This window comes from Cuculus canorus, chromosome 1, assembly GCF_017976375.1.
Source record: "Cuculus canorus isolate bCucCan1 chromosome 1, bCucCan1.pri, whole genome shotgun sequence".
NCBI classification, from domain to species: Eukaryota; Metazoa; Chordata; class Aves; order Cuculiformes; family Cuculidae; genus Cuculus; species Cuculus canorus.
In genome coordinates this window covers 92,606,488-92,620,353 of record NC_071401.1, presented here as the reverse complement: position 1 = coordinate 92,620,353, position 13,866 = coordinate 92,606,488, and the positions used below count along the sequence as shown (strand labels likewise).

The following is a 13,866-nucleotide window of genomic DNA, read 5'->3' as shown; positions in this document are numbered from 1 at the left end:
TTGAAAATTTCCTTTTCCATGAATTGTTCAGACTTACGCTAGAAACTGGTTCCTGCTTCACTGTAGCAACTCGGTATTTGCTGGGTTGTCTTTAACACCTTTTGCAACATGATGGTACAAATGTGTGCAGTTCATGTGCAGGAAAATATAGTCCAGGCTGTCACCGCCGAAAAAAAAAAACCCTAGCAATGCCCTAGCAATGGCAGCTCTTGGGTCACTGTAAAGGGTAATCTGATTTTATTCTGTTTGTGCAATGTCAGAAGTGATTGATATCTTAAATATGAGGAAATAGATTTTCCCCTGTTGTCCTACAGATTGTATGGCAATTGTCTCTATCTTGTTCTCTTTTATGAAAAGAACCTCTCCATGCCTAGCTGGGAACAGTCTCCCTTTTCATTCTCTACATTGTAAAATGCAGTTCGTAATTATCTCATGATGACTTTAACTATTCATTCTTTCAATAAGGTTACAAGCACCACATCTAATGATTTATTTAATTTTTCAGTTGACTACTCAGCTCTTAAAAGCTGTTAAAATAGAAGGAGATGGCTATTCAATTTTGGAATTACCTCTGACAGACTCAGAGACACAACTGATTGTCATTTTTTTTAGATCAAAAACATTACTCTGGAAAACTGCCAAAATCAAATGGCTCTGGTGGAACCTGCTTGTTTTCCTGTCACCTTGTTCAGACTCTGGTCTGCAGGTGCTGGCCTTCAATCCACTGCACCAGCTAGGCTGGTGGGGAGCTGGGCAGTGAGAACTTTCACCCATGACTTGCTTGAAGGCTCCTTCTTTCTATAACCCTCTTCTCCTCTTCACCTTCCCTTCCTAATAAAAAGCTAGTAGGCTACTACAAAACTGGAAGTATAGCTTGAATAATATGATGCTGAGACATTTCCATCCACTGTGGGGTTATGTTGTCACATCCTTCAGGCCTACCCTCTTCTACTCAGAAAAGTTACCTGAGCCAAGTTTGAGGGATCTCTACGCTAGTTCAGGATGCCCAGGTGTGTGGTCTGGCCCTTAGCAACATAGCCTGCTGCCACTGAGCATACATCACGCCATGAGCGTATGCACACACAGTTGCAAGGAGCTTCTCACCAAGGGTGCTCTACATCCCAAAACTCCAGATGTTCAGAGCTCATGCAGAGATAATGTAGAAAGTAGATCTAAATGGTTCAAACTAGAAAAAGGAAACAGAGCGATGCTTATTGTCCATGCACTACACGCAGTGCACCTGGTAGAACTAAAAGTAGAAAGAATTTACCATGGGAGACATGCTGTATTTTGCAGCTGTGAATAGTGAGACAATGCTGGAATTTTTAAAAGTACTGATTTGGTAACACTTAAAAGCATTGTGTCCAATATAGAGTATCTTGGCACTTTTTGTCTTACTGGACTGGAACCCAGTGGTTGCTGAGGGATCATTGATGCCAGTCTGCCTGTTTACAAGCACGGCAACAACAGAAGAGTCCCAGTAGTGCTCTGTATACGGGACAGACCCACTATGAACCTGACATGACTCATAGCACTGCGGAAAACAGCAGAGTAATTGAATAAAATTTGGGGAAGGAGCTGCATGGCGTGAGCAAATCAATGAAGTCGAAGTACTACTTCTCAGGCCCTTAGGATGGAAGATGATACTACATAGACTTGCTGGCACTAAACTAGTAAATCACTGGCCAGGACAGTTTACAGTCATGATTCCTAAAAATATCTCTACAGAGAACCTTGACTGTGTTGAATAAAATGTGGAATCCTGAGGAAACTTCTATATTCCTGAAAATACGGCACCAGAATTCAGAAGACCCTAGAGCAATGGCTGGATCAGGATAGGGTCTGCAACACCAGCTTAAGACAAAGTAATAGAAAGGCTTTAATAATGAACCACAATATCAAACATGATGTGTAATGCCATGTGCTAAAAGATTGTCCTTTTCTGAATCTGCTCTAGCCAGATCAACCATGTTCTATGAGTAGACACCAGCCTAATTTATGAAAATAAATGCAAGCTCACATGTGCTATAGCTACATTTTTGTGAACTTTGATTTGGTATCCTACAACAAACTGTCTAATACTCTGCAATACCATAAAATGAGTCAAATAGTTTAGCAACTGGTAAACTAACATTTCTCAGGGCAGTCATCACTGGGGAAACTCCTAATCAGAATATTTTTTATTAAGATTCCGCTGGAGATAGTGCTAGGCCTGAAGTGATTAGTATTTACATTGGTGATTTGGAAGTAAATATAACTCCTCCACTGATGAAGGTGTATTACTTATGCAGAATTGTAAACAAAGAGGCTAGAACTGTTGCTTGCAAGGGTCTTGACTTCTTGACAAACCTGACTCACTTAAGCAAAATATATTTACGTAGTTCGCTGCACAGATACACTTCTAGGAAAAAGAAATGAAGGTCATGCCTACAGAATAGGATGCTGTATCCCGGCAGGAATGGGTTCAGAAAAGGATTTGGCAATTGAAAGATAAGTAAATCAGCACGAGCTTCCACAGTTATGCTGTGGCCAAAAAAGGTTAATGAGATGCTTGGATTAACAGTGCATAAGCAGGGCAGAAGTAAGGTAATGTTAATGCTAAACATGGCATTAGTGGGATCAATGCTGGAATGCTACATCAAGTTTTGGGATCAATTGCTTTAAAAATTGCAGGAGAAAACACTTCATAGAGAATGCTATTGGGTTCAGTGCATTTAGCTTATCAAAAAGAAGACTTGCTAAAACTTGATTATAATGTCTAAGCATCTGCCTCCTTGGGATTGGAGGAGGGAAAAGTACCAAACTGTAAAGGGCTTTTTAACCTGGTTAATCACCCATGTAAATAAATAGATGAAAATTGGGATAAACACATAAGTACTCTACAATTTTTTTTACAGCAAATGTCTAACTGGTGGAATAAACTATAAAAGATAACCTTGCCTTTCTTTGATTTGGTACCTTCAAATAAAGTCAGAACACTTATTCTGAAAAGAGCTGAAAATTACTGACTCCCATAATGGGTAACAGACTATGACTGAAGGACCAGTGACATACAAGGAACCTGACTAGCAGACATGGTCCCAGTCTGACATGCATCTGCTTATCAGTGGCCAAATAAATACAAATTAGGAAAGGCTTTCATATCAGGCCTGTGGACTGACCAAAGAAGTCAGACACTACTGAATGCTATGGCTGTGAGGTTTGTGACTCTGCCAAATTATTTGCAGGGTTCCAAGTACAGTACTCTCAAGTCTCTATTAACTGTGCCAGGGATTCCAAGGAGCTAATCTCTCCAAGCTGACAGATCGCCACTCTGATAACCATGACAAATTTGAGTGCAGTTCAGGGCCTGCAATTTGACTCCCTCATGGGTAATACAGCTCTGTTTCCCTGGGAGGCTTCCTGGTGACTGGACACCTTTAGCAGAGTGCATGACACTCATTTCTTGTTCATTGACGTACTTCTGGGCAAAAGCATTACCAAGTACATATAACAAGAAAACAAGCATGTACTAAGCTTACCAGCTCCCACTACACTCCCTTCTGCATGTAGAACTGGTAGGTGGCTGATAGAAGCATGTTGGTGCTTTGCTCCCCTGTCAGTCTAGTGTGGGCTACTGGAAGGAACGAGTGGGACAATTTTGCAAATGCCTTGTTGATAACTACACAGTTATGAGGGGGTTTGTAGTTTTCTTCCCCTAAGCTAAAGCAGAACATCCAACTTCTCTGTGAGACCGAGACTCAAAACCACTGAGTTTGTTTACTGGGAATCATGGTCATTATCTCCCAGAAATTTCAGCGCTGCAGGAAATAAATCTGTACACCTGCAGGGAACATAGAGGGAGGCTCATGTCACTTATAAAATGGTCTTTGAGATGTGGCAGATGGCATGGCCCTGTGAAGTAACTGAAGTTTGTCTTCTGATTATCACATCTCTCTGAATGACCCTACAATCCCCAATACTCTGTGCTTTTGCTGCCAAGCATGTACAAAACCACTTGAGGTGGATAGGATTTGGAAAAGGACTGGTTTTCCCTATGACATGGATAGTTGGAGTGCTTTTCTAGCAGGCACAATAACTGCTCCACCTAACCCAGGGGAGAGTGTTTGAACTGGAGACTCTTGTCCTCCATAGAAGAGATGTATATTTTGGGGCGAAACTCCTGCCTTCATGAAGTTGTTTAACATCACACTGAAACCCAAGGGGAGGGTAGCATTCACATCCCTTCCCTGGTTGGTGGTGTATAGCTGCATTTTCAAAGCAAAACAACCTCAAGAGGAGACACCCAATGCTTTCCCACAGAATACTTCATGTCTGTGACTCAGACCTCTCTGTCTCCCAATGGGCCTGTCCAAAACCTTCCTTGAAACTGAGCAGAGACCAAATTCCAAATTTGGTCTCAGTAGCAGGGCTATTGAACCTAATGGGATAGGTGGTGTTTTCAGCTTTCTGTGAGAAAAACATGAGTTGGCATCATGGCTGAGCATCCCCTTTAGAAACAGCTTTCAGGGACTAAGTCCAAGACCTCCATGCATGAGTCTCCCCTTAACGTGTCTTTCTGCCTAACTTTTCCTACTGATGTCTGCGTATCCCTTTCCCGGGTGCTTGATTGTCTGCTGTGGCACTGTACAGGGAGCCTAAGCTGGCAAAAGATTTTGGAAGACTGGTGCCATGTCTAATTTTCAAGTTGCTTTTGAATTGAGACTGCAGTCTTTTCATCAGGCTGCGAGAATATTTTTTCGTCTAACCTACTCATGACAGAGTTGATGAAGTTTTTCTGCTTGACTATTGCTGCATGAATGCTAACTTGCTCCCAGACCCTGAGGTTACAGTCAGGGAAGGTGCAGTCTAAGGAGACATGATGCCTAAAATCCAGCTGCTCTTAGCTGTGATTTCCAGCCAGTAGTCTGAGCACTGTGTCCACATGTCTGGTTCTAATGAGGGCAGTACGATTTGAGAGTGGCTGCACTGTAGGAATGCTAAAATATGTCTGAAACAGTCTCTGTGTTGGGGGCCTTTTCCCTAGAGCCCTTGTCTGCTTCCAGCATCATATATGGGTGACAGAAAGATTTGCTATTTCTCCTCTCATGATAACTGAGGGAAAGTAAATTTGCTGTGAGCGCACTATGTTGACTTCAACTGAAAGTAGTGAGTTCATATAAATTATGCTCAATCTCTGACAAAATAACTCCATTTGTTCAAGCAGGAAAACTGATGATGTGTTTTCTTGCTCTCTTCCAGCAAGTCTTTGGAACAGCTGGCTATGGCAACATAAATACAGACTGATGGACCACTATCTCCTGCAGAGCTGAGGTAATCCATTACACCTACTATTACTTCCTTCCAGTGTTATTCTCCTCAGTTTGCTTGAGCCAAAACACTCAAACAAATAATCCTCTTGCATCAAAGTGAGCATTGTACACCCTACTGATTCCCATGAGTACAGTAGAAAAGAGCCATAGAAATGAATTGCAGCTAAAACCGGTCAGAAATAGATCGGTGTTTTGCTCTTGAATTTCATCTCTATTACACTGTCCATGGCTATTCCAAGTTAGGTGTCTGGAGCTGTCCCCCACTGATAGGGAAGCCAAGGCCAGAATCCATCCCAAATCAAGGTAAATATTTAAGGAAAGACTGACTTTTCTTTTGGGGATTCCCATTTCTCTCCACTGACTGAAAGAGAATCTGCATAACCAGCTTATCAATTTTCTAGGCAGCTTGTTGTGGTTTGGCCCCAGTCAGCAACTAAGTACCTCACGCCTTCCCACAGTGGGATGCGGAGGAGAATCGGAAAGAAAAAGATAAAAGCTCATGGGTTGGGATAAAACCAGCTTAATATACAATAAAGGAAGAGAAAAATAATAATACTAGTCAAGAAACACATGAACTGAATAATGCACAGTTCAGTTGCTTACCAGTAGGAAACTGATGCTTACCCTGTTCCTAAGCAGTGATCCCCCACCTCCCAGACAACTTCCCCATCTTATATACTGAGCATGATGTCATATCATACCAAATAATTCCCGGGCCAGCCTGGGCCAACTGTCCTGCCTGGCCCCTCCCAGCTTCCTGCGCACCCCCTGCCCTCTCAATGGCAGGTCAGTATGAGCAGCTGAAGCAAATTAACTCTGTCCCAGCCAAACACAGGACACAGCTAAAATTAGATACAAATCTCACCCATTATACGGAGTGTACCTAGCCTGAAAGGAATAACTGATTATGTTCTTCAATATTAAATAGATCTGAAGGCAGATCTGTTTAAACTAACTGATCACATTCTTCTCAAACAGCATTATGTGAATATTTCCAGTAGAGACAGGGAAGTATTAATGTTGTGTACAAAAAGACACAACAAAATTGAGAGGGGTTATCACTGTTGTTCCAATAAATAGCAAAGCAGAACAACAGGAAGGAAGAAGAAAGATGTGACATAAGCCAGGCGTTTATTGTATTTTAATAAGATACTTCTTTAACTTTCCAACCCACTGCCAAAAAGTAGTAGAATAGCTTTTTTAGTTGGAGACCTGGGCAAGGCAGATAATAACTTCCTAGTAGCAAAGGAAATTTTGGTGTGTCAAACTGGTGATTTGTTTGATGTATCACCTGAAAGTAATGTGTATGCTGATGTCTTTTAATTCTAATACATGGGAACTGAAACAGAGAACAGTATCTTTTCAGTTAAAATAATTCTTTTCATTAAGACACTGATGACCCCCACACACTATGCTTTCCTCTCTCCTTTTTTTTCTTTTTTTTTTTTTTTTTTTTTTTTGAGTACAATGAAGACTCATGACTGCTAGATGCCAGAAAACCAGACTCTCGGCCCTTCTCAGGACAAGACCATACGTTTTCTTCACAACTTCATCTTTATGCTGTTTGGACCTACCAATAGTCTTTCACTAAACTTGGAAATAATTGGGGTAAGGCATAAGAAGAGAGAAAACATACTTCAGAAAGCATCCAAAACAACGCATATTTTCAAATGGCAAAGTGACACATCGTCTGGGATAAGCTGTTGTTGTTGTGTTTTTATTTAGGTCAATAACTGCAAGGGAATTTCACAGTGGGATATGTTTCTTTGTGCTTTCAGCTCCTTTGACTTTTTAGATAGATTTAGTAGCATAATTCTGAAATGAAAACCCTAAATGTTAATATTTCACATTTTTTTTAAAAAAGACATTTTTTCTCAAAAGCTCCTTGAATCTTTTCTATAGAATTCTTTAAACTGTGCTCAGACCAGCTTAAAGTAACAGCAAGTTGCAAATAGCTAAAGTATTTTTAAAATTAAAACTCATGCTAAAATATTTTGCATTTTGTAGTTAATACTTTCTTTTACTCATCTGCCTCTCCCACTCCTCTCAGTTGAACTACTCCTACATGTTGTATCTCAGCAGTTAAGTCCATGTTGACCTCTCTATTTCCCTGGGCTATACTTCTTCTATATGTGAACTAGTTCTTCTACAGAGACGCCAGAGCTATCAGTAGTGTGCTAAAATGCCTCCCGGGATTGTGCTGTAAATCTGCGCTCTCCTGCTGTCGGTGTGTTCTCGCTTTGCCCTGCCCTTCCCAGTGCATTTCTGCTTGTGATGTCCTTTTTCCTTCCTGTGGGTTGCACCAGTCCACTGTCTGTAATGCTTAGCCTGCTGTAAAGCCTGGAAGCTACTACTATTTCCTCATCTATTTTAGGAGTCAGAGTTTTGTCCCTGCCTGCTTGTCCTCACCTTCATTTGTAGCTTCCCTTTTTATGTCCTGGATTTTTTTTTAACACTGTTTTGTATCTCTCTTCTTCTCTCCACTCCCCCCCCCCACTCCCAGCCCTGAGTTGTGTTTGTGATTTTTTTGCCTGCAGGGACCAGTGGATCACCTGTAAAGTTAATGGAAGAGTTAATGAGGGAGTGTAGGAATGCAGGAGACTGCTATTTTTAGCATGCTTTATCTTATGCAATCATTTTTTTCCCTGTGTGGTATCAAAATAGATACCAAATAGAACTTGGTTTCTGAGAAACCCGTTCTATGTCTCAGTGTTTTACAAGACGCTCCCTTAGATACTGATAATGCAGCCACTGTGAAAAAAGAAAGTCCTCAGGATCTGATTCTGTGCTCTTCCCAAGGAAAAACTCTTGTGGAAGCCAACAGAAGCACTGCTTAAGGCTGCACGGTTGCGCCATCATTTGTCTTTGTATCCTTGTCTAACACCTATGCCTCTGTGCTACCTCATCCAGTGAGGGTAGTTTTCATGTGCACTGATCAAAACCATACAGCAAATACGTGGTTGAGCCCACACTACTACTATAATATTGATATAGAAGCCATCACTTTATTGATCAGGGGGATATAACACCGCATAAACACAATGCAATGCTACCCCTTGCATGCTGCTGGCCTGTGAACAAGAGGCAGTAACACGACGTAGCTGGCGATGCAGGTGAGCCCATCGGGGCAGCCCTGCAGCCAACAGGTACCATGTGCCTTCCTGCAAAGGACCGCGTCATGAAAGGCGCAGTTCAGCCCTTAGTACCATAAGCTGCTTACAGACAGAGCTAAAACTTCTGTTTGTGTAGCAGATTTCAGCAAATTCAAGTTTTGTTATAACCTATATGTTGTTTCCCTTGCTTCATCTGGAGCCTTTATGAAGCTAATGAGGAGAATAAGCACCGTGCTGGGTCTGTATTGCACATTCACTAAAGTTAAGGTATCTCCCTTCGTCTTTCTGTATTTCGTTCCTCCTTCCAACTAAAACACGTGATGTCTTTACACAGTTTGTTCTACCCCTTAAATGCCTGAAACACATACAGCAGTATTTCACGGACCTTTTCAGATTCTGTAGGAAGATGATGCAGCCTTGTCAATGTTTCTAAGGTAAAACAGAGCACACAAGCTTAAATAAACTTTAGGTTCTATAGACATGTGCTCCAAAACAAGGTAATTAAAACCCTGGACCCCCACTACAAGAAATTTTCATAATGACTCTATATTTGTAATATTAGGAGATAACTGCATATCAAAATTTCTTCTCAAACACAGCTCAAGCCTTCATTGAGGATTTCTGGATGGGCCCATCCACGTTTGGTCTGATATTCGCAACAAGTAGGCATTTCTTCCTCAATACATGAGTTCAGCTAACAACTCAATGACCGTAAAGGTCTTTTCCAACCTAAACGATCCTGTGATTCTGTGAGTGGAAGGTGAGCAAGTCCCAGGGCCAGGAGAGTCACTCGGTCCTCGTGCAGGTGGGACGCCACGAGGCACAATTAGACGGTGCTTTGATTCCCCTCTTTTCCTCCGGGAATGCCATCCTGCATCCTCTCCGGGAGCTCACCGGGAAGCCGGGAACTAGTAGTGCCAGCTGGGAGCGTGGAGAAGTGTCTTTTCCAGAGGGAAAACCCCACTGCCACCCGCTGCCGGTGCCCACAAGGTGAGAAGAGGTTGCCCGGCCCTCTCCGCGGCGGAGGGGCGACCTGCGGGCCGGGGCTCCCCCACCTCCCCCCGTTCCTGCCGGGCCGGAGGCGGCCCCGGAGCATCGCTCCCTCCCTCCTTCCCTCCTTCTTCCCTCCTTCCCTCCCTCTCTGGGCGGAGAAGCGGCACTCGAGGGCTCCGCCGCCGGCAGCCGGGCGGGCAGCGGGGCACATGGCATGTCTGATGGCGGCTTTCTCCCTGGGTACCGCTTTGGTAAGGGATGTCCTGTTTGCCCTCCTGCCTCCCGCCGCGCGAGGGGCGAGCGGGGGTGCAGTCATGGAACGGGGATGCAGCGAGCGCTCCATGGGGCGCTTTCCCACGCTTTCGAGCGGCCGGAGGGAGCTAGGAACGGGGTTCTGGGGGCTGCAGTCATAGAATGGGGCTGCAGAAGGGGCTCAGTGGGGCTCTTCCCCACTGTGTCAAGCGGCCGGAGAGAGCTGGGAACGGGGTTCGGGAGGATGCAAAGAATGGGGATGTAGAAAGGGCTCCACGGGGCTCTTTCCCACTCTCCCGAGCGGGCTGGGGAAGCTGGGAGAGGGGTTCGGGGGGTGCAATCATAGAATGGGGATGCAGCCAGCGCTCCATGGGGCCCTTTGCCTCTCTCCCCAAAGGGAAGCCGGTGCCAGCCGGCGGTGCCCGGGGCTGAGTCCGGGATGCAGGAGGGGGCGGCGGCGCTGCGTTTGACCGCTGGTTACCCCGGGCTGTGGCTCAGGCTGGGGGATTAGCGGCGGCTCCGAGCATGCTCCCTGCGCCCCGTCGTTTTCAAAACAGATTTGCGGAGGGACCGTCACCTTTGCATAACACCGGGGGGCAGCGGGGTGAGGGGGGGACACACAGGCGTTCAGCTTGGAGGCGGCTGGAGAAGGAGCGAGAGGAGCCCTTGGGACCTTCCTACGCCTTCCAGGGAGCGCGTTTGGGCGATCCGGCTCCATACGGGGGGAAATAAAATTATGTGGGAAGCAAAACTCTGTGAAACCAACTAAGACATGAGCGCAGTCTTTGCGAACGTAATGGTTTTCGTGCCTGGTGCGCGGGGGGTGTTGGAATGGGCAGTGGTTTGGAATGCACGGCTGTACCTAGGAGAAACAAGGAATTGGTTGGTGTTAGGGGGCGTAGGAAGGGAGTTCAAGGTGTTCAGGGCCAGGCTGGATGAGGCTTTGAGCAGCCTGATCCAGCGGGAGGTGTCCCTGCATATGGCAGCAGGGTTGGAATTGGATAATCTTTAAGGTCCCTTCCAACCCAAACCATTCCGATTCCATGAGTTTAGGCGTGTTTAAAGAGGGCTTACACAGGGCTCGGCTAAGTTAGTGGCTGTCGTAGCCACAGGAGTTGTCCATCTTGGTGCAAGCAGCAATAATCCCACTGTTCGAGGGGCAGTGGGTATAAACTGGAGAGGGGCAGATTTAGACTAGACATTAGGAAGAATTTCTTGACCATGAGAGTGGTGAGGCACTGGCACAGGTTGTGAGGAAAGCTGTGGATGCCCCATCCCTGGTGGTGTTCAAGGCCAGGTTGGATGGGGCCTTGGGCAGCCTGATCTAGGGGGAGATGTCCCTGCCCATGGCAGGGGGGTTGGAATATAATGATCTCTAAGGTCCCTTCCAACCCAAACTATTCTGTGATTCTATGGGGAGCTGTTTCCAGCGCCCCAGGGTGCTCTGGGGGATCCTCGCCCATAGCAGGTGGTCCTATGGAGGAGGCAGGTGGGTGAGCAGGGCTGGCAGGGCTCTGTCATCCTGTATTGAAAACAGGCATTTCAGTCCACTGGGTGGTTGAAATGGCTTGTGTTATGTCCTAGGAATGAAAGTGTCTGGCTTCATACTCACAGATGACTAAGTAGGCAGAGACAAGAACCTTGTCCAAAGGATGCTTCTTTTTCAGTTGATCTGAACCGGCAGAGCTCTGACTGTCCCATGAATGCTCCTGGTGACCTGCTTATTGAGTCTTAGTGTTTGGGTATTCCCTCTGACTTGTGAAGGTGCTCAGTGGTTCCTCAGAACCAAATAGCTTATGAATGCCAAAGGAAGCCTTGAAAACATTCAGGAAAGAACATTGCTAAGTCACCTTCTCTTATTTTTAGGGAAGAGGGATGTTGCCCTGCTTTAATTGTTCAGTTCTAAGATGGTTCACGTTACTCTCCTTATGTTCAAATTACATGCCATCGCAGTCAACTCTTTAAGAAATCGGGAATAAGTGTTACTGGATACCTGACCTCTGAGTAAGTTGAAAGCATGATTAAAAACCCTTTCTTAAGAAAATGTGGGAAGTGGAGCTGATTTTACAGCCAGAAGAACTTGGAGCTTGTGCCCGAAGAATCTGAAGATGCTATCTATGTACTACTGTTTTGGGTTTTTTTAAGTTTTTTGTCGGCATTCGTGACAAGTGACTGATCTGAGCAGCACTGTTTTTGCAACATAAATGAGAGAACCGCTAACCATGACAGAGAGGGTGAAAATGGCACAGTGAAAAGGAGGCAATGTGACTTCTTAGTTGCATTGGAGGTCAGGTTGGGAGAGTCAACAGCATAACCTACAGCTCTTTGTTTGAGGATGTTCAGTACTGATGCCTTGAAAAGTAGTGCAACATTGATGTCCCTCACCCTTTGGGGACGTGTAGATTGTGGGGCAGTTGGGACAACATGTAAAGCCTAGCACATAAGCCAGGTACAGAAGTCTTTTCCAATGCAGATCTGCATTAAGAATACTAAATTTTCTTATAGACAACTATGCAGATATGGGGCCCTGCTTATGGTGTACTCCAAACAAGTGACAATGAACAGCCTTTGAACTATTCAAAGTTCTGTTTAGCTGAAGAAAATTCATGGTTGTTTTACTTCTGGCTTTATACTTGTCCTGTTGATATTGTTGCAAAGAGGCCATGCAGTTAAAAGGAAGGGAAAAAGTTCAGATTTTGTGTGCATAATAAAAAAGAGAAGAAAGGCAGGTGACAGGCCATTGTCATAGTCAGAAGAAGAGGGGGAAAGAGATTCAGTCCAAAAAAATGCTAATTGTATTACACTGAGTGCTACCTAGTAAGAGGTATGGCTCTAAGTATAGAGATCATTGACCTTTCAGTGTCAATGGTGCAAATACTGGACAGGGTTTAATTTTCATGCAGCTGGTAAGGTTTCCATTAGGGATCACTGTGAAGCAAGGACAGCGTACAAGGATTTTGGGTCTAAAGCGCTGTGCTTTCCTGACAGACCTCTAGGAAGGAAGTTTTACTGGCCCATGTTGTCAGGTCTCCAGAACTGTGAGTGCAGGGGCAAATAAGGCATAAATAGTACACTTCAAAAGTCACAGAAATATAACTTGTGCAATTTCACATTTGCAGAACTAAGTTCTGATCCAAAGGACTAAGAACTCTTAGAAGTTTTGAATGGTTGTCTTTTGAAATGTCTCCAAAAATAATAGTTCAGCTCTCTCCCTTCCCCCTTCAGCTCTGTCCCAATACAAGTCTTGGAATCCGAGTAACTAGAACCAAATTCTTTGAGTGCTTGAGAAACCAAATACAATGGGGACTGAACTTATAAATGGTGTATTAATCTGGTGCAAGAGCTACTCTGTTCTAAATATAATAATGTGCTGTGTATGTACCCTTTGAGGGGAAACCTGTGATAAAGGAACTGCCTTTTGTGCGCTGCAAGTGCAGGAGTTTCTTTACCTCTTCTGTCAAGATCCTGGCAAAATAAACAAAAGATTGTTTTATTTTTTTTCCCTTTCAGCTTTCAGGGTATTACTGTGCTGGTTTCTTATGTTGTTTAAATAATAATTCTTCTAATGCAGAACGCTTTGAAACGTGTTCCTAAACAAAAGTCTGTGAACTTTGTCAATTCTCCAACTTTTTCTCTCTAGAACGGCAGCAATTCCACTTGTACCATGGCTGAGCCAAAGTCAGTGTGTGTTTCAGTGGATGAAGTGGTCTCAAATGGCACAGATAATCAAGACATTCGACTGATGAATGGACATTTAAGAAAGGTGGACTGTACTCTCACAGAAGCTCATCGTTTCTCCTACCTGCCCCGCAGACCAGCTGTGAATATTGAATTTAAAGACCTGTCATACTCTATACAAGAAGGGCCGTGGTGGAGGAAGAAAGGTGAGGAAAACTTAATGTTTTGGCTAACATACAAATGTTTCTGCCAACGTGGGTGGTGGTCATGATAGGTGGAAGGAATCTGTTTTGGATGGCGAAGGAAAGCGAGTAAAGGGAGTGTGTTTTCACAGTTGGTTTTTGCTTAGCTTCTTGGTATACTCACTACCCTCTCAGCCAGCACCAGGGAACTTTGTCAAAGCCTGATGCCATGGGGTGTGTGGCCCCTTGCACTCTGAGAAGCTGTAGATGCAGTAGTTCATACGACTGCTTATTTCTGCCTCCCAATTCTGAAGCGTTTGAAGTAAATATAGTATT

At 44.4% G+C, this 13,866-nt stretch overlaps 1 protein-coding gene across 1 annotated transcript in view; it reads left to right on the top strand.

Moving 5' to 3' along the window:
- Positions 1-9,584: 9,584 nt before the first annotated feature.
- The window catches only part of ABCG1 (ATP binding cassette subfamily G member 1), a 59,058-nt gene continuing 54,776 nt past the window's right edge, over positions 9,585-13,866 (top strand). Inside the window, exons 1-2 of the mRNA XM_009560876.2 lie at positions 9,585-9,669; positions 13,311-13,554. Of these exons, the coding sequence (XP_009559171.2) occupies positions 9,628-9,669; positions 13,311-13,554 (286 nt within the window). The 5' untranslated portion in view covers positions 9,585-9,627. The remainder of the gene's footprint in view (positions 9,670-13,310; positions 13,555-13,866) is intronic.